This window comes from Channa argus, chromosome 23 (genome assembly GCF_033026475.1).
Source record: "Channa argus isolate prfri chromosome 23, Channa argus male v1.0, whole genome shotgun sequence".
NCBI classification, from domain to species: Eukaryota; Metazoa; Chordata; class Actinopteri; order Anabantiformes; family Channidae; genus Channa; species Channa argus.
Window position 1 is genome coordinate 5707059 of NC_090219.1, and position 21429 is coordinate 5728487.

A 21429-nucleotide genomic window follows, 5' to 3' on the forward strand; every position below is an offset into this window, starting at 1 on the left:
CCATCATTTCACTTAAAAGTGACACGAATGATCACATCTCCATCTTTGTTTGGTTCCCCCCCTGCTATTTTAACAAAGAAAGGAAAAATAAAAAGAGGGTTTGCATCTTCTGTCAACTGTTGACACTCCCATTACTGTTTAATATTCTGGTGCCATCAACAGCTTTTGTCAAAGAAAAAATTGAAATGCAACGCGTATCTGTGGACAGATGTGGAAGTTTTGCAGCCAAAATGTTGTCACATCTCTAAATGTGATGATAAAAACATGGTGAACTTTTTATTTGGATGTTTAGTCTTTGTAAGATCTAATTATTAACATATCCTCTATTTGCTTACTTCAGTCTTCACACAGACCCAAACACTTAACACTCAGTGGTCTGTTGCATTGAGATATAAGCCCTCTCAAGAAAGCAGTGAGATGTAAGCTGTTTCACACCATTTAATCACAAATCCTTGTCCTTCTTTCTCTCTCTTTCTTTGTTTTCCTATATCTATCTCTTGGTCCGGCCTGCAGACAGCTGTGCGGCTCTTCTGGATTTCGCTGACGCTGCGCCTGGTCCCGCCTGGCCTCCTCTGAGCAGAATGGACACTCTGGAATCAGAGCTGACCTGCCCAATCTGCCTGGAGCTCTTCGAAGACCCACTTCTGCTCCCCTGCGCCCACAGCCTGTGCTTCGGCTGTGCCCATCGCATCCTTGTCTCCCACTGCACTACCAACGAATCCATTCAGAGCATTGGCGCCTTCCAGTGCCCCACTTGTAGATATGTCATTTCCCTGAGTCCAGAGCGTGGACTTGAAGGACTTAAGAGAAACGTGACCTTGCAGAATATTATTGATAGAGTTCAGCGTGCCTCCTCTTCCGCTGGGCTCCCTCTACCGCTGCCACTTGCTGCCCCCCACAGTGGGCCCAACTCACCTGTTGAAGAAGGAAGTAACCGGTTGGCCCTGGTCCCTCTCAGTGCCGCTATGTCCAGCCCAGGTACACCACCTGAACCGGTCCAGTGCCAGTTCTGTGAGCAGGACCCCCCACAGGATGCCATCAAAACGTGTGTGACGTGCGAGGTGTCGTACTGTGAGGAGTGCCTCAGAGCCACACACCCGAACAAGAAGCCGTTCACAGGCCACCGGCTTATCGAGCCCATGGCGGACTGCCACCTCAGAGGTCTCCAGTGTCTGGAGCATGAGGAGGAGAAGGTGAACATGTACTGTGTGACGGATGATCACTTGATCTGCTCATTGTGCAAACTGGTTGGACGACACAGGGACCACCAGGTGGCAGCACTGAGTGACCGCTATGAAAAACTCAGGGTAAGTGAAGAAGTTTACGTCAGTATGTCTGGTTTTATTCAAGCTTGCTGCCAATTTCAGAGGTTTGATTAATTTGATAAGGTTATAGATTCCCTCCTTTCTCTAACACATGATGAATTTTTTAACTTTAATTTTATTCCGCTCTGCTGTGTGAAAATCCCTATTATCCTTACCCAGGTATCTAACTCGATTATCAAGTGAAATTTTATCATCTCACGCTGACTTATAATCTCCGCTGAATAATTAAGCAATTAGCATAATCACTACACCATGCCAGTGTGCCGGGAGGGTTTTCAGAGGCACGCACACACAGTGAATATGGGGAGTGTCATTAGTGACGAGGCATGGTGTCTTCAATGAGGTTGCAGGTTAACGAGCACCAGTTGCCTGCCGGGTGTAGGTGTGCTTAATTGAGCATGGCTATTAGAGTGTGTTGGTAATGGCCACAGAGGCAGAATGTGTGTGTGTGTGTAGCGTGTGTGTGTGTGTGTGTGTGTGTGTTTTGAGCATGTGATGCACAAATACAGTACTTACCTGGAATGTCCACTGGATGCTGTTGTCCATTTAAAAATAAACCCTTTTCCTAAAGGGCTTCTCCACTCATTTAGTATTGCCCTTCAATAAAGTTGGGTACAAAAGAGAGACAGATATAAACAAAGAAAGAATTTATAGGGTGACATTCTGAATTTTGTTTCCTACGTTTGGTACGAGATCTAAAACACGCTGGTGAAAGCACTGTTCTCAAGAACAATAAAAGTGCTGTTAAAAGTATATAAAAACAGCTCAAAAGTTTACAAAAACCCTCACTGACCATTCAAAACATAAATGTGTCAAAGAAGATACAAGATATGTTGAAAAGTAAATAATATATCTTTGGAACAAAAAAGGCCTTAAAATTATGATTAATGTATTAAACTCATGGGAGCTATTGTTAGCAGAGTAATATTTGTCTTTGTTTGTCTTGTATACATTATGTGACTCCCAAACTCCACATTGTGTTTTATCGGGGTCACGTTCGGCCATTTAGACATTTTTCTAACAATTATTCAGCCAATCAAAACATTTTTCAACCATGCTGATTGTCTTGCACATTAGTTTTACATTATAGATGTTCTGGCAGAACAATGCGAGAGAAAATCTGTAACAAGTTTTCCAAAATGTCATTTACCCAGGGAACGTTTTCACCCACTGCGTGCTCACACTGAGAGCGATTACCCTTAAATGAACTGCCATGGTGTAAATCCTGGGAGAAACAGGTGTCTTGTTTTTTTTTTTTTTGGTTTGCTCCACATGTGCACGTGTGAAGTAGTTTGTAATAAATCCTCAAAAAGCATTTTTACCTAATGAAAGAACCTGAACTAAAAACACTGGTTATAACTTGAGGTACTCAGGAAAGCAAAGGTGCTGATCTGCTACGGACCAATTTTAAATTAGCAGCTCAAAAGTTATTCTACACCAGGAAAATCCCACACATTAATTAGTTCCTGAGGGTCATCATAAATGTGCAAGTAGTCCATCGCTTCTCTGTCATTATAATTCTTCTACTGGTTGGCACAGTTTAACCCACCTTTCAAGCTATTCTGCCTCCAGTGATGGGCTTGAAGTTCTTTGTCGTCTTTGTACCGTCTCATCTCGTGTGTTTCAGCAAATTCAAGCAGAGAAGTACAATTAGTAGGAACGTTACAGGTCAGTGCATCATCTAATTATCATGCTTCCCACTTTCCCCCTCTTCCTCCATTTATACGGGAAGAGAATGTAACGCACCAAAGGTCAGCACGCCCAGCAGTTATTATACAGGCTAATTATGTGCTATAACAGAAAAATAGAAGCTATAGCAGATTTCTTCTAACACGGGTTGCAAATTATTGCCTATGCAAGCAAATTGCATGCAGTATCTGCACTTTATGTGCATTAAAAAGGCTTCTGTTAGATTTGGTTTCAAATAAACAGCCCCCAAATCCAGACAGACCAAAGGTGTTGCATTTTCTCCCTTCTGAAACTGCCCACTTCACAAGTCCAAGAGTGACCTTTTGACAGCCAAAGGGCTATTTTCCACACTGCCACTGCAATAGTTGTATTTTTTATGTTCCTGTAGGATTCTCTGTGTGCTCTTTGTAAATAAAGCACGTCTGATGCGTGGGTGAGCATGTCTGGCACAGACACGAACGCAACTCTGGCGGGAGGCACATGGGAGACTCTACACGCTGCACACGTAACATGCTGCAGACAGAGGCATCACATCACAAATCGCTCATATTGGTCACAACATGTATTGTATTACGTGTGCTGTTGGATCGAAATTATTTGTACACTTCTTTGCTTTTTATGTCATTCTCAGCTATCTTGTGACACAATTTTTTGTGAGGATATTATGGATTTGCAGGCATGTATGACTGCTTCATTAACTTTTCAGCATGCTCACTCACACGAGCACGCTCCAAGGCTCGCGTGTGTGCACAAAAATACACTAGAGTCCCCCAATTCGCTCTCTATCTTTACACTAGTCAGAAGACAGACAGGCAGCTCTTCGTGCCTAAAGAACAGAAGACAAATGCACATTTTATGCTCACCTGATAAAGGCCCAAAGCTCTTGATGGTTTGATTTTAAAATGGCAGATTAATACTTTATATACTCTGGGCACAGGGAAAGAACCTCATATAATATGAAGGTTTGTGGATAATAAAGAAAAATCCTTAAAAATAACTTCACCATGTTTCATTTGTTTAATAAATTTGCTAATTAGTTTCATCATCAGCACAGTCTGCTGTCGTGTTGCTTTTGCTGCACCTTCAATAACAGTGAAGATTTGGCAGCGTGTACTGAACCCACACACTTAATAAGCAAACAAATCTTGACAGAAACCGTAATCTCATCTTCAATTATGATTATATAACACAAGTTAGCATCATTGTAAACTTTTTATGGCCCTTAGACAAAGCAAACTCTCAGCTATATTTGAAATTATCCCTCAGCTAGATGAATGGTTAATTACACATTTCATTTTTTTTCTTTTTGCCAGATCAAGTTGAAGCTTTTAACAGGCAAAAATTCCTGACTGACCGAAACGATGTAGGAGATAAACTAAATGCTCCACCTAAGTTAATTACCATGAGAAACAACTGCCTTTCAATATTTATGCAAAGCAGCACATTCAATTTTTAATTTATGACGAGAGAAAACTTTTAAACAAGCAGATACAGCACAGTCACGAACAGCCTAATTTAGTCTGTTAACCCCGGCATTACCCCCCCCCCCCCCCCCCCACCCTCTTTCTGTCTGTCTGATGGTTTTCTTTCATTTTGGAATCTGACAAGTCAAAACAGTTATGGTCATCTTCCACACCATTTCATGCATATCACTGTTTGCCCTGATCTGCCAGAATTTGAGATATCCCCACTGTGCACATGAAGTAAAAAGAATATCAGATGATTGGAATAGCTTTTTTTTCTTCTTGCAATGGCAGTGGTGCTGTGTCTGATAAGAGTCATGGAGGTTATTGTGGGAACACCCATCCTTTTCCAGAGATAAAATTACCCCCGTCACAGGAAATTGACAGAGAAGGCTGCTGGAAATAGCTTTTAAGGGCCTTGGCTCTGGGTCTGAGGAGAAAGTACTTTGAGGATAAAAGATGGGAGCTGCTTTGTAGAGTGTGTGTGTGTGTGTGTGTGTGTGTGTGTGTGTGTGTGTATGTGTGTGTGTGTACGTGCGCCAGCTCTGGTTTCAAATCAAGTTTGTTGTGTTTATGTAGTAATCCATTGGCTTTAATCAGCTGTCCTCTAGAGTTAGAACAACATACTTAGGGGTTGTCAAGTGTCAATATGCCCAATAAAACAGGAGCAGACACTAAACATTACATCTGATTCACAGCCTTTCCGATAAGCCCGATATTTACTTTTAAATCCAGCTGTCTAATTCATCTTTTATATTGCATATTCACTTTCTCTCTCCCTTCCTCATTGGGGTCCCTGCCATTACTGTGACAGTTTTCACCTGCTAATCTGAACCACTAACTTTAAAGTTAGGCCAGGTGAAATCAGCATAAAGAACATTTTCCATTCAGAAGGTTGGTAAAGTAAAGTTTAAGGGAAGTGCAGTGATTGAATTTGTCACTAAGTGCAACACTTCAATAGACAAGTAGTCGTGTGATCCATTGTTACTTCAACAACCATGACCATGAGGATGGTAATTCATAGACTGGAATTTACAAAATGTATATTTCCAGACCATACATACAATAAAAAGCTCTTACATAATAAAGCCTTTTCCTATTTTCCCATAATTCATTTTTGGGTGGTTTGTTGTGTAAGGGAGCATTCAGTCCACGGTGGAAGTGACATAGATATTCACCTGGTGCCGTGTTTTGAAGCATTAGTACATTTTGCAAAGTTTACCATCATGACCAGTTTAAATGAAGTAAATAAAAGTCATAATTTACATACATTTACTTCTGTACTTCTGGAATGTTGCTCACACACTCCACCTTTTCCTAGTCGTCCTCAGTGCAATGTTCCTGCTTGCTGTAGTTTCTTCCTCCTTTGCTGTGCTTTGCCTTTCGGTGGAGGCTCTCTGTGTTTCCTCTTGAAGTAACATCTGTTTCTACCAGTCTGATACATACACATACATTAACAATATTTCCAATATAGCTAAAAAGTTGCGTGCCAAGCAAAAACATCCCACAATACCATGATGACTTACTAATAAGACACCAGATGTGTCTGAAGATGGGTGGAACCGTCTCTATCCCTCTGCTTCCTCTTCCTGTTTCCTTTTTTTTCTTTGTTCCTGTTAAGCATCCGCCTTTGTTCTTGTCTCAGTGACTTAATCTGTCTTCACACACACAGGCACACACACGCACGCACACACACCCAACAGAAAGGAGAATGCAGTGAATTTCTGGCAGTTCAGCAAGAATTCCTGAGAACACAATCCTGCTCAGTGTCGGAGTAAATCCTGAAAAGTTGTAGCTCCTCCGAAGTTGAGTTGCCTACCTCTCTCCACCTACAGTTGAGTGTGTTTTGATCCCCTTTTCATACATTCTCAGCTTATCAGCATTGCAAACAGGGTGATTTAGTCCACTCACGTGTGCACCATAATGACAAAGTCTGATTTCCACATAATGGTGAGACTGTATGAAATATGGATTCATACAACTTTAATTTTTAAGCCGATGGGAAGCAGAAGAAATGTCTGACTTTATTTCAAAGAGCGGATTCTTAGTGGGTGAGAGGTAAAGAGAGGATCTGCCTCTGATTGAGAGCAGATGGATGAGACCAGCTCTTCTCTCCCAAAATCTGGCTCTAACTTTGTCAGCTGACCACAGTTGAGGAAAACAAATCACATTTTTAGAAGTGTATTTATACATTTCTAGTGATCTCACTATACTTGTCTCCCACTGTTGAGTCTTTGGAAAGTTTTCTCTGTTGGTGGCATAAACATCACTGTGGATTAGAAACGTACCACCTTGTCATTATAAGTTTATTTTTAAAGGCGAAGCACGGGCCATCTCATCCATAGTGAAAAAAAAAAAGATTTTGGAAGAAAATTTTTATATTTGATCCAGTAAAATAAGTCAATTTCATATCATCAAAGTGTCACAAGTTAAGAACTCATTAGGAAAATAGCTCCTTTAAAAAAGTGTTACTGTATTATTGAATGAATATTAACCAGCTAAAGTGATTACAATGCACAAGTGCTGCTGCTCCTGGTCTGAATCCACCTGCTGGCTGTGTCCTTTCTGTGTCGAGTTCATGTTCTTTCCTTGCTGTTACGGCTTTTCTCCATTTTCCCGGTACATACAACATACATACATGCAGATACGTTACAGCTACAATATGCAACTCTTGGGAACCAGGTTAGCTGGTTAATTCTCAAGTACAGTAAACAGAAATATGTACTGCATCTGAGTAATGTGCTTTGAACTTGCACCGGTGGTTTTGGTTAGTAAATTGATTTTGCTCAGTGAACTCTGTACTTCCTTTCTGACTTCATGCGACGTTACCTTAAGGACCTACAGATTTTTTTTTTTTACCAACCCTTACATCTTTTTTGTAGTGCCTAACCCTAACCTCAATTATCGCTGAGGTGTTTGTGCCTAACTCTAACCAAACCACTGTGTTTGCCCATTTCAAAACTCATATTTGAGTGTTAGAAGAGACAGAAATAAGGGAGAAACGGGCACCATTGTGGCTCTAGTGTAAGTCACAGCAGCTGCACATAAAGACTTGGCAACATGAACGCTGTAAATGTGGGTTAACCTCACCACGTCCAAATTTGGCCACAAATAACAGACACACACGCTTTAAATCCCTGACTTATCTACGCTGCTCCCCTTGTGTACATGTCAGAGTTCCTTGAATATGTTACTGTATGTGGATTCATACAACACACTGGTATATACTGTGGGCAAAACTATTCTTTTCAGAGCTTTAGTTTTTTATCTTTGTGGATGATAATAGGACAACAGCATGGCATTCATCTCTGAGTAGACCTTTATGTTGCTTTTGCTTTTGTGTGTCACTGCCGTATTAAGGCCATCTATTAAACCCTCCAGTGCCCCTGCAACACACACACACGCACACAGACACACATACACATATACACACAAATGTCTGTCTGTGTTCACTGTTGTGGCTTATTTAATATTCCCTGGGGTTTTCCATTTTTAATCCTCAACACATCGGAAACTGACGTTGTTCATGCTGCGGCTAAAACGAGTTGAAATGTTGAGCACATTTAGCTTGCTATGTAGCCAACATGGTGTTTTCATTTAAAGTCGAGCAGTTTGAATTAGAATTTGCTGAGCTGAAGCAGTAGGACTTATCCAAATGTAACATGAATTTGGATACCTGTGTTCCAGAGGACCTATCTTTGACATTCTGCTGTTCTGGCCTTGCTGCTCTGATGCACCATTTTTTGAGACATGAACAAAATCTCAGTGAGTCTGTGCCTAAATTCATCCTGAAAACCGTTTTGAAGGGGAAAGTCGAGACGTGGCATCAGAGCGGCTTAAGCACGGTTGGTTTGGCAATAATATGACGGTCTTGGAACTAAAGTAGACAGCTTGTACCCGGGTGGATGAGAGGAAGGAAAAAATGGAAGCCAAAAGGGGGAGGGAAGAAATAGAAAAAAAAAAAAGGGGGGAGGGGCTTTAAGGGACAGAGCTGACGTCCTGTCACCTGTTTGCCGGTTCGTTAGCTGAGGGCGCTGGCTGCGTGCTCTCATAGGGGAAAGCTTTTGATGCCTAATTTGCCGCTTGGCTGCGTCTGTGCATGGCTTGGTGCTCAGTGGAGTGGCTGTCCCACTCTCGTCTTCTCCTATAGTGTAGGATCCACTGTCGGAGCCTTGGACGGGACAGGATGAGGAGACAGTGCAGGGATGAGGGGTGTCACCCACGTTCAGAGGTACGTCGACTAAAAGGCAGAAGATGACTGCAACTCCTTGGGATGCTTTTAAAGATGAGGAGTTCAGAGAAAACATTTTGAACGTTTTTTTTTCTGATGTTGTGGTTTTGGTTATTGGTTTCCACTTGCTGTGAAACATTTCTTGTTTCATGAAGTACCACCTGAGGTTGTGGTGCAACTTCTTTATTGGCTTGTATACAGACAAAATTCTAAAGGGGAAGATCCATTGCATATTTATCCTCCTTTATTTTTGTCATCTCTGCTCTGCATATTAAATCTAGCCTCACTCTCTCTCTCTCTCTTTCTCTCTCTCTCCCCTTGTGTATTGTGTTTTTGTATGTTTGCTACAGCAAGCACTGGACTCCAACCTGAGCAATTTGATCAAAAGAAATAACGAGCTGGAGTCGCTTATGGGGAAACTCATCCAGACTTGTCAACATGTAGAGGTGAGTGCAGTTGCCCTGTGAGCATGCTGTTTGTCCTGCCTCCTCTGTGATTAGTCACCGTTCCATAAGTGTTTAGATCTTATTGCAAAATGTACTTTTTTATATATAAAAAATGCTTTTCAGTTTAACTATAGCAAGTTATCCACTCCCCAGTGAGTCATTTATTTAAAACTGACACCATTATCTTTTAGCTTAGCATTAGCTTTAACATATTTTAGTACTAAAACTCACAGGTAAAGAATATAAAAGATGTTATTTCCTGTCTGTATTTCTGTAGAGTGAAAGGTAGTTAAGAGGCTTGGGATTTGTTAGTTGCTATTTGTGCTTTGTGCATATTTTGTTTTTGTTTCATTCATCATACTAAGCTGTTTACTCTGAACTAAGCTGCAGGGCAAATTCTGATGGGCAGGAAATTTAAATCAGAATAAAATACGCGCCGTGTTCCTGTAATCATCACAAAATAACTCAAAAAAGTAAACACTCAACTCAAAAAAAAAAGTCTGAAATGATTAAATTATGCACTCACGCAGGGCAAAATGAAAAAAGGCTTGACCTATTTCTCCCTTGTGCATTATGGTCACACATACAGTATAGTACTAAAGAGGTTTCACAACACACTGTAAAAGCTCAAAAATAGCTTGAGGAGTGGACAATGGTAGCACATTGTCTTTAGGTGAAAAAAGTCACATTGCCCACGTTGAAGATGGAAATTCATCTGGTGATGAGCCAAAAATAGATGCATCAATATATAAAAAGCTGAAACGATGAAGCTCTTTGACATGCACACACATGTGGCTGCCCACAAGAGAGGTAAATGTGACAGGGCTAAAAACAGTGTTTCACACAGGAGAAGAACTATACTGTGCACGGATGGAGCTTTTGTGAATATTTAAAATCAAATTAATCTTTTTCAAGGCTTCTCTGGAGATGCTCTGCTGAGATGTCTCTCTGACATCTCTGAGACTCCAGATGTTGTATATAAACTGTGCCTTCATGCTTCACTTGTAGGAGAGAAATTCAAAATGACGCGAGTGGCAACCGTGCAGTTCCTGTGAGTCACTGTATGTGCTGTAGTTAAAATGGGCCAACAATTTAGAGATCATGCATCACACTGTGTCATATTCAAGGCTTCCTGTTTCAGCTGGTTCCGCTATCATTTGCATAATAAAACTGCAACAAAGACAATGAATCCAAGACATTTGGAGAAGAAAATTTTAGACTTTATGCTGAAAAAATTTGCTGTCCTTAGTATCATAGTGTCAGTAAATATGTTCTCTAAAAGTTATCTGCAGAAAGTTTACAAAAGTTTGAAGAACCCCAAGGGTTTTAGTCATTTGTGTCTGCACTTCTTTGGTTAAATGAATCACTTAATATCTCTGCCAGGGTGCAATCTGTCATACTGATCATATTCTCCAGATGCCTCTGCTCAAAGCCATTAGTTGCTTCACATCTTTGCATGGCACGTGATGCACTTTGGTCACAAACTGTGTGTGTATGATAATGTGGCTAGTGGCTGGTCTAAATCATCAGAATTTACCCTAGTCAACTTGTTCCTTCTTGATTGAGTAGCTGAATGTGTGTGTGTGTTTGTGTGTGGGTGGGTGGCTGTTCCAGAGAGATGAGCAATACTGGGGCATGTCATCTTTGTTCATGTTTAATGCTTGAGATTAACGCTCAGAAATGGCCAGAAAACGAATCATGTGAAAACAAATCAGAGCTTAGGCCTTTAAAACAATATCGGCAAGAGAAAAAAAACAACCCATTTGGTTTAAATTAAACGGCAGTTCTGTTGAAAACCATTGTTTTAGATCTGTGTACAGTAAGTGAACTAATTGGTGTACAAATATACAAATATACAAGCTCCTCACAGCGTAAACAGTTTTAAATCTCAAGCTTTCCAAAAGCTGTCACAGTGATGTCCACAAAACCAATTAGCTGTGTTAGAAAGATGCACCAGCATAGCTACAGCTACTCCATACAGCAAAGCTAAGCCAGTTAGCTCAGCAGGTTTCATTTAGAGTTACTACTGAGATGTAATCTGGGTGGCAAATTGTTTCTGTTGGCAACAAAGGTCCAGAAAACCACACTCTGCTGTTTAGGAACGAACATTGAGGATATTGAGGAAATTCTTTTCCAGCTCGTTTGGTTCTGTGCAGGAAAGGCAAATGACTCGCCATGATGTCATTATTAAAACACCTGTCAGTGTGTGTGTGTGTGTGTGTGTGTGTGTGTGTGTGTGTGTGTGTCCAATCTCCTGTTGGCTTGGCAACACTTACTCCCTTTCATTGCTCCCGGTGCTATCGCTTTGCTGCAGCACGAAAACACTTTACAAGGTGCTGAAAGGAGCACTAGGAAATGACCACAAGAAGAAATTACACATTATGTTAGGACCTGCAGTCTTTTAATTGGGCTTGGACAACTTTTATAGCCTGCTCAGGCTGTAAAGGGTCCAGCTGTAAAAGTAAATCAAATACCTCCGAGAATGGAACTGGATGCCATTTTTCTTGTGCAGTTGAGTTTAGAGCCCCTCAGAGCAACGGTAACTGTAAGCAGGCAACTGTTAGAGCCATGCGGCATTCTGATGGGACGTCTTATATATACAATATCTGTTAGGTACCTTTTCATGTCAGCATGTGATGCACATGACTTGGCCTGCTCTAATTGGTTAGAAGGATGAGCCTCACTGTAAAACCTTTAGATGGGAAAATGTCAAATGTTGTTAAAGTGAAGCATTTTATCATATGACATAACTTGTACCTATTTAATGGATATTAGATAAGTGCGATTTCTGATAATAAGAATTAGCTGAAAGTCTAGTCTGCAATCATTTTGGACAATTTCACATACTCAGATTCAATTACATCCTGTCCCATGGTGGCCATGGGGTGGATTCACTAACCATTCACCTCTCTATGTTCCTCATCCCGAGCCTCCATCACTCTCTTCTTTTATCTAATACTGTGTGTGAACTGGTTATCAGGTGAACGCGTGCCGCCAAGAGGGCAAGCTCATGGAGGAGTGTGATGTCCTGATTGAAATTATTCAGCAAAGGAGGCAGCTCATTGGCAACAAGATCAAGGAGGGGAAGGTGAGGTGACCACTCAGAGGGGCTAAAATGTATAGCCAACCTTAAACTCTCACTTGTTATTTTTCTTTTACCACCACAAACAGTATTTTGCACATACCAATGCTAATTTAGCTACGCTTACATTGTCCAGCTTTAATCATAGTAATTCAATTTTTTGTGTCACATGCAATACTTCATTACAGCCATTTGGCCTAAACCTCACATCTTGTAACCCTCCAACAAATTCTGAACAGACGGTGAAAACAGTCCGACTGGCCAAAAGTAGATCCCAGAGCATATGGGAGGGTGCAATACTTGTACTTGAAAGCCAGATGAATTTTTTTTTTAGCTGTGTCTAATGAGACTTGGAAGAAAATAGAGATTTCTTTTCACATAACATTGGTTTTTAACATTTTCAACTGCATCAGAAAAGATATTTGTGTATAGGCCACATATTTCTGCACATTTAGTTTTTTTGATGTAGTGATCATAACCAACAACTATGCCTTTATTCCAAGGTCCAGTTTCTTTATTTGTTGTTGGTTTGTTCCCTTATGTCCTGGATTTGAGCTGTGATTACACTGTTTTGGTTCACAAGCCAAGCAGCTGATGATGTCCTTTGACCTCAATCCAGCTCCTGGCCTCAATCTGTCTCTTAAAATCTCTACTGGTTTCGAAAGTGAGTGGGTGGGGGGGGGTGAAACTGACAGTCACAGGAAAAGTAAAAGATATAACACAGTTGCATTCAAATTTAAATGTTAGTTTAAATTTACAACTAGGAGTCGGAATTTCCAATTTTACTTACTTTAAAAATAGTTAGTTGCAAGAGAACGAGGTAACATAACCTCATAGAACAAGAAACAAGCACAAGCGAAAAGAAATCACCCTCCAGGAATTTTAGCTTAGCGTGATGGACGGGTTCATGTCCTTTGCTATAATCTGATGCCAGAATCAGCCAAGCCTATGGTGATTTGAACTTTAGTGAGTAAATGTTACCATCCATCTCCTTACGCCCATAAAGCTTTGTATTTTTTGGTTAATTTCCTGTTGTCAGCTCAGATTATAATAATGATCAAAAGCACCTTAACCTGGATGAGGACATTTTGGTGCATTTTTTGGTTTGACTATTTTACCTAACAGCAGCATTGTTTTCAGACTTCATTTCTTCTGGCATTTTTTTCCCAGGCACAAAGGCTTCGGAAGCTCGCCCAACAGATCTCCAACTGCAAGCAGTGCATCGAGAGGTCCTCAGCCCTCATCACACAGGCCGACCAGACATTAAAAGAAACCGATCACGCTCGCTTCCTGCAGACCGCCAAGAGCATCAACGAGAGGTCAGACAACCCACACGCTTCAGCTAGGAAAGCTAAGGTCTAGCTTCGAGCAGAGGTTAAAGATTGAACAAAGTGATGCTGAGAAAGAATTTGAGAACATTGTAGGCTCGACTTCCCCAATAGCAAAGTCAAGAAGACTGGGATTTTATCTTTCATTTAGCTTAGTGTTTTTCTACTCCCTGCTAAAGCTCTCTGACTAATGAAGTTGGCACTTTAGGAAAAAGAAAGCTGATGCCCAACATGTGCATCCTCAGGAGAAACTTAGTGATATAAAAAGAAGTCATTATCCTTTAGTCCTTCATACAAAGGCAGAGTTTCAATCAGAATCTTATCTGCAGAGCTTCACTAATTAAAAAGGTGATTTTATTTGATTTGATACTGCAGAGCACGTCTATTTTAAACAGTCAGCTAATCTAAAAATGATTTTGTTGATCATGCTCATCGGTTATTTAGTGTTATAAAGAAAACAATATAAACTTATGTTAACAGTACACAACTTACCAATATTCATATTATTCAGTTTACTAGTGCTTTTGAATCTAACATCCACACTGCTTCAAAAAAATGGCAATATCCCTTTAAAACATCATCTTCCTGTTAATTTGCTTTTCACTTAATCTAAGGGGTTTTAATGCAACATTTGAGTATGAAACCCTGTACCGTTTTGATTGATACTGACCTAGGGTTTCCATGGCAACTGCATCAACCCAAGTACTGATCCCTGAGATACACCTGACGGACACCTTCGACACCTTCGCACTTGATTTCACCAGAGAGAAAAAGCTGCTGGAGAATCTGGATTACCTCACTGGTAAACATGTCTGTCAGAAAAGATTGAAAGACTTTACTGAAAACATGAAGCAATTCACTGAACAATCCCAACCCAGTATTTTTAAAAGTTCAGATTTTATTTCATGTGCACCATACAAATCACAGACTAAATATCCCTTTTGTGGATCTATAGCCTTTTTATTACAGCTTCTCGCTGATCATAAAATGCCAACATCGCCTCTAGTTACATATCAAGTCCAATTTTAAATTCTAATTTTTCTTCTTTTGATGTTTCTAATGTCTTAAAACACTGAAAAAAAAGGGACCCCAACCAATTCACTCCTAAATTAATTTTCGACATGAATTTCTGACATCCCATTTGCACCCATCAAAATCTCAATATATTAATTGGGAGCACGATGGGAACAAAAAGAAAGGCTTCTTACGTTGTGGATTTGAAGGTCTGTAAAAATAGCTTTCTTATATTTTTTCTCTGTGATGCAAAAGGGCTTTGCTGGAGGCCCTTTGACTAAGTGAATCAGAGTAAATCACTCCACTACTCATGACGAAAAGGCTCACGAGAGACTGCCAGACCCAGAAAAAGACAGAAATAGCTTTACAATCAATTTAAACCTAACCTTTGTGTTTTTGTTTATTTATCTCTCTTTCTACCAGGCTTCATGGCTTGAATGCAAAATGATTGAATTCATTATTATCTCCATAGAACAAAAATAACTAAGATTATAAAGTTTGCACGAGTTAATACTCAAGCGTAAAAATCTGGCTTCTCTGCTTATGTAACAACTCATATTGGATACTGCTAAAAGGACTGGGATATTTACGTGCACCACTGTGATAATCTGAGCGGCTTTTAATCTCAATATTTTATTATTTCTTTTCTGCATTACTTTTAATGCTCAACCTACCACTCTACTGGAAAGAACATCTTCAGTCCTGTGTGTAATGAATTCTTTGCACTCCTAAATTAAACCAAATGAACACATACAAGGTTAATTGAGGATACTGGTTGTTGTAACAGCTGGAATAATTGAATATCATTCTGAAAAACTCCAAATGTAATTTGCAGCTATATTTAAACAGAACTGCTGTTCATTTTATTGATTCTTTGCAGCTCCAACTGCTCCGTGCATAAGAGAAGAGTTGTGTACGGCTTCCTACGACACCATCACTGTCCACTGGACGTCCGATGATGAATTTACGGTGGTGTCCTATGAGCTCCAGTATGCCATCTTCACTGGACAGTCTAACATTGCCAGTAAGTCTATGTGCCATGCAAGAAAGTTAGTTATAGTCATTTGGAGAAGGGAGTTTGAGCTGCAGCTGTGGGTGGGACACAAATATTTAGAAAAGGGTCCTAAAAAGTCATTAAAAAATGTTTCAAATGGCTCAGAGTGAAAACACAGTGGCCATGGCCCCTCTGGCCACCCCATAGGACCACCCTTATTATTATTATTATTTTTATTATTACCAAGATCTGATGAGGCCACAGTGGACACTGTTTCCACCATTGTGTAATTTATACCCTAGATCGGGTTTCTATTTTTTGAAAATGAATGAATGCACATTGGCTTGGGGCCAATCTTGGGGTCCATTTTAGGTCAGTTTCGGGCTACAATTAATATTTTTATATAAAACATGTATAAATCAATATGTCGGACAGCTCGGAAACAATCCGTATCTACCTTAACAATGAGCTACTTACTCAGACAGATCAGCCCGTTCACATTACAGGAAGACAGAGTCTGTGCTAATTATGCCCGATCTATTTTTATAATAATAATTGAACTATTTAAAATCCTTTAACCCTGGTTGCCATCCACCATCCTGCATCTCAACAATGGCTCGCAATGTCTTAGTTATGCAGACATTTTACCAACATACCTGCTCTGCTTAACCCGCTACTTCACTTGTGGCCACTAGCCCTTTAAGGCAGCTGAGAGTTGAAGGGTTTCTCTAAAAGCTCAGGTCATTGTGAAGTAGAGGTGGAGCTTCCTGAAGTGAAGCCTCTAGCCTTCATGCGATTATCACCCTCAGATGTGGCCAAACATCAAATGATGACAGCAGAGAATCCATATTGTGCATAAAAGAGTCAGCAAAAGATGAGTACAAAGCCCTTCTGTCTACACATGCGAAGCATTTCAAGTTGAGGTGAGACACTGAAGCAGGAGATCTAACAGCTGAAAATGATTCAGCATCCCAGACACACTCTCAGTGACACAATGTCTTGTTCGACAGCAACAGACCTACTGTACACTCTGACATGCACACAAGACCCAGAAAATCACGAGCACACATGAGTGAGCAACAACTACAAGAAGGAAAATGGGGTCAGGGCATCTAAAGAGAGGCTTCCCTGCTCCCGTTCAATCAAACTGCCTCTTCTCTGTCTTTCATCCGTTGTTTTTTGAAGTTTTTATTTTTTGTTTTTTGTTAAACAAGTTTACCTCACAGCAAAGTACCTCTGCCTTCCTTTTGGTTTTCCCTTTCTTTTTCTGCTTCACGTTTTTCTGAATTTAGTCTTTCCTCGCTTCATTCCTATCTTCCCAAGGTTAAACCTTTGACACTGCATTTTTAATACTTAACATTTTAAAGCATTCTTAGACCTTACGGCGATTAAACTGACTTGACACTATTTTCACCACTTTCTTTCCCTTTTTTGCTCTCACATTTCTGTCTCCTTCTCATCACCAAGGGGCTGTGATTTTTCCCTCCTCCTGTTTTCACATCTGATAATGTCAGAGATATTGCTGTTGGCATGTAGGTCACGTGCAAGCAAATTCCCCCGGGTCCAATTCGGATGAATCACTAAGCAAGAACAGGAAAAGCCTTATGTAGTGTCGGTGTAATGAAAACAAAAGAACAACATCCTTAACTCTTATGCATTATTGTGCAGTACAGCCTCCTAAATGATATTTCCTATGGGGGATGTGTGGCAATGATAGCGAAGATATTTCACTATTATTGCTATGTGCTTTATTTGTTTAATATGCACAAGCTTGATCAAATAATACTGCAATATGCTGCATTATTTTTATCAGTGTTAAAGTTTACAAGCAGGAGCACCATTTACCTATTGTACAAAAACACACACATCAATTAACATTGTAGGATATACTGTATATTTAAAGGGCGAGTACTCCAATTTTCAATGTACTTCCTAGTTTCTATGTATATTAATGCTTTTAAACCTCCCCCTGGTAGTTCTCTCCTCAGGAAGATGTCACCTGGGGGAGTTAGTTGTTCATCATCAGGAGATCAGATGATGTCATCTGGAGGAGATCTGGAGCGGCACCATGATCGAGCCTCCAACATATTTCTCAGTTTTAATCTGGTCATGTGATGGGGACAGGCTACTTTACTCAACCTTTACTTACTTCAGATGGAATAAAAATAGCGTAGGGCTTAAGGGGTGGAGTTCTTAACATTTTGGTGAAGCTGACAGTTTTTTTTTTGGACACGAATGTAGATGATGTAACATTTAAGGACATCTGGGGGTACTCATTATGGTGTAACACTCTTTACTTCTGGGTGGCCAACAAAGAGAAGCAGCAGAACTTCCTGTGTAAATTCCTCAGGCGAACTGTATACACACACTTACACACACGCCTGAGGAGGTGGCACAGCAGTACTAGAGTGCCATTGAATAAAACACACACCAGAAGCCTCACATACAGAGGAGAGCGCAGTGCAGCTATGAAGTCAACGAGGTGTGAATGGCTTCCTCTTGTGCCTCTTCACGCCCTCTCACCTGTTCCTATACTGCCACAGAGCCTCACATGCTTAAGGCTCCATCATAGGTGGTCGGAAAGAGGGGGACAACAAAAAGGGACTCAGGACTTTGCAGTCAAATTCTAAAAACACAACTGTCACAACAAGTTTATTAGTCAGTGATTGATTAAATAAAAAACACAATCTTCTAATTTGTGAACAAACTAATTTACTTTCCTTTCCTCTAAAAACAGCTCAGCATCTGCTATAACTGTTGTAAAGACACATTTTTAGGAATCTGAAATGGAAAAAAAATCTGTTTATCATGTTTATTTTCTTGCTCTCATCTGTGCCTTTCTACTTTTCCTGCCCAATTTCCCTGCCTTCCAGGCCTATGTAACTCATTGGATAGCTGGATGATTGTACCCAACATCAAGCAGAACCACTACACAGTGCATGGCCTGCAGAGTGGCACCAAATATATCTTTGTTGTCAAGGCCATTAACCAGGCAGGAAGCAGGAGCAGTGAGCCGAACACTCTGAAGACCAACAGTAAGCAACTGATGACTGAAAGTGAATACTCCATATAGCATCGACCTTTACAGGAACATTTGTGTGTAAACATTCACATAGAAGCAGCTTATTATTGTTACTCCACTTGCTGTGTTTCTTTTTTGGCCTCTTGGCAAATGTCAAATTGAATTAACTCAAAATAAATGAGCTCTGTAAAGAAGAATTCATCCTCACTTTAAAATCCATTTTTCATTTTCTTGCTTCTCGTCTGCCAAGGCCAACCGTTCAAGCTGGACCCCAAGTCCGCTCACAAGAAGCTGAAGGTTTCCCATGATAATCTGACAGTGGAGCGGGATGAAACCACGTCCAAGAAAGGCCACAACCAGGACCGGTTCTCCAGCCAAAGCAGCTATGGCGTGGTGGGAAATGTCTTTATCGACAGTGGGCGTCACTACTGGGAGGCTTTGATTGGAGGGAGCACATGGTGAGAGTCATCCTTCTGTTTAGGGGGTAAAAGAGTGTGGTTTTCCCTTGTGGGTAACAGAATCTTCCACTCCACCTCAGGTACGCCGTGGGTATAGCCTACAAATCCGCCCCCAAGCATGAGTGGATCGGCAAGAATTCGGCCTCTTGGGTCCTTTGCCGTTGCAACAACTCCTGGGTGGTTCGCCACAACAGCAAAGAGCTGGCCATCGAGCCCTCGCCCCACTTGCGTCGCGTTGGGGTCTTATTGGACTACGATGCTGGATACCTGGCCTTTTACGACGCCGTGGGCTCCCAGCACCTGCACACCTTTCACGTCTCCTTTGTGCAGCCTGTGTGTCCTGTCTTCAATGTGTGGAATAAGTGTCTGACGATTCTCACCGGTCTACCCATCCCCGACCACCTGGAGGGACTGGAACCCAACAACTGAACGCTACAGACAGAGAAGAATAAATCAACATTAACTGCCTTCGTTATGTTAAAGCTGCACTAGGCTGGTATGAGTCTCCACCCTTTTGAATTGTGACATCTCTTTTTTTTCCATCCAAAAAACTAAAAGTCTTTGGTGAAAAGTTACCTAGTGCAGCTTTAATGTTGAAAAAAGGAAAACCTGTGTTGTTATTTTATTAAGCTTCTCAAAAGCAATTTTCACTTCTTCATTACTATCTCTAACAGCAAATGTGATATTGGCTCATGATGTCTTTAACTCTGAAAAAACTTTACCCCGCACTACATCGATGATAGTAAGCTGGAGTCTGTGAAGACAAATGGACCTTTTTTGACCAGAAATTCCTACTCTAAGGCACTTTGGGCTATACATGGCCATTATTTGTACCATAGCAGCAAGGAAACAAGCCACAAATCAATTTAAAATTTTCTTTTCTTTTACACCATTGTATAAGAAATAGCACTTTGAAAAGAAAAACCCTCAAAGTACATGTATGAAACACACCATCCCAACCTTAATTAAGTAGCTGCAAAAAGCCTAATAACAGATGTATATTTTGTATCATCACATCGCCCTCTATCTTTACTGGTCTTATTAAAATAGAACCAAAGTAGCCATTTTTTTTTTCAAATGTCTTTACGAACATTTTATGCTATGTTAATAAGTGCTGACATATTTTTCAGAAAGTGAGAGGAAATAAATTGTATTATGCAGATATTAATTGCAGGATTCCCTTCAAAATAGACCCTGGTTTTGCACATTGTTCATACTTTATTAATGGTTTTGTAGCCTAAACATCTAAATCATTTTGGCACCTCACGCATTCACATACGAAAAGTGTTGTTTTCTGTTAGATTTTTTGTGTTATTTTCAGTCAGACAAGTGTTCGTGATTTTAAGTGAAACATAATATTTGAGTTGTGTAACAGTTGTACTACCAAGTTATTTTCAAAATAAAGGGGAAAAAAATGCAAAAAATGCTTGTTTCTGTAAACCAGTCATATGGCTGTTCAGTGAGACACACGTGCTGCTGTGCCAAAAGTTCCGAATGGTTTATGTGCTTTTTACACAATCTCGTGACAAATATTCAGTTTCACCTTGAGGTTTGTATCATGGAATCAACACGCAGCACATTGTTTTAGAATGTTAAGTTACCTGCGATAAGAATGCACCTACTTTGCTTCCTGATAGCGCAGCCATGCACAGTGTCCTCAGACTCGTTGCACAGTGATGATGTCAGCGTGGTGCACCTCATTGTTCACTTCACAATCATTGGCTTTATATTCACTGGTTAAAATGCAACGAAACACGGACAATATGGGAGAAACCCTTTACGGTAAAACCTGTTCAGTTCTTGATGCATTAGTGTGACAATCACACAAATGGACCTCCTCTGTGTAAGTACAAAGATTTGGTTGTGTTTTTGTAACCGGTACTCTTCAAATGTTCATGACAAATAATGTGTGTATTATTTTCCTGACAATAACATTGAACTGTATGTTTTATTGTATCCGATACAAAAATATATTGCCTAATTTAATGTTTCCACTTCAACTTTGTGACCATGGTGTTATAAGTTGCGTCTCTGTGGACATTTTATGGAAAACAGGATATGAGTGCTTGCATCACTGTCGTCTCATATAAGTCTACGAGAAGGTCAAGAATAAACATTGTTCCTTTTCACATAAAAGTGTGCTTTCTTTCTCTTGCTCTCTCTCTCTGCTGAGGTGATATAGCAATGCATGTGAGAATGTCAAGAAGTAATCTCATAAAGCTGGATACGGTGAAATGTCAGGAGCCATTTCTCTCTTTCCAGGGGATGTACAAACAAATATCACATTTTGAGGAAATTCAAATAGTCCTAAATTCAATAAGTTTAGACTCTGTGTAAAGATAGTGGTGCCCTTCAGGAAGACTGAAGCCAGAATATA

The 21429-nt window shown here is 40.4% G+C and overlaps 1 protein-coding gene across 4 annotated transcripts in view; it reads left to right on the top strand.

Moving 5' to 3' along the window:
- Nucleotides 1–20846, top strand: part of LOC137108666 (E3 ubiquitin-protein ligase Midline-1-like) — a 45927-nt gene extending 25081 nt beyond the window's left edge. For 3 of the 4 annotated variants that reach the window (XM_067493531.1, XM_067493530.1, XM_067493528.1), the window contains exons 2-11: nt 514–1307; nt 8628–8708; nt 9059–9154; nt 12135–12242; nt 13407–13555; nt 14239–14366; nt 15459–15602; nt 18446–18607; nt 18845–19052; nt 19133–20846. In XM_067493531.1, the coding sequence (XP_067349632.1) occupies nt 582–1307; nt 8628–8708; nt 9059–9154; nt 12135–12242; nt 13407–13555; nt 14239–14366; nt 15459–15602; nt 18446–18607; nt 18845–19052; nt 19133–19481 (2151 nt within the window). In that variant the 5' untranslated portion in view covers nt 514–581 and the 3' untranslated portion in view covers nt 19482–20846. The remainder of the gene's footprint in view (nt 1–513; nt 1308–8627; nt 8709–9058; nt 9155–12134; nt 12243–13406; nt 13556–14238; nt 14367–15458; nt 15603–18445; nt 18608–18844; nt 19053–19132) is intronic. The other variant, XM_067493529.1, reaches the window with a different exon arrangement.
- The last annotated feature ends 583 nt before the right edge of the window (nt 20847–21429 follow it).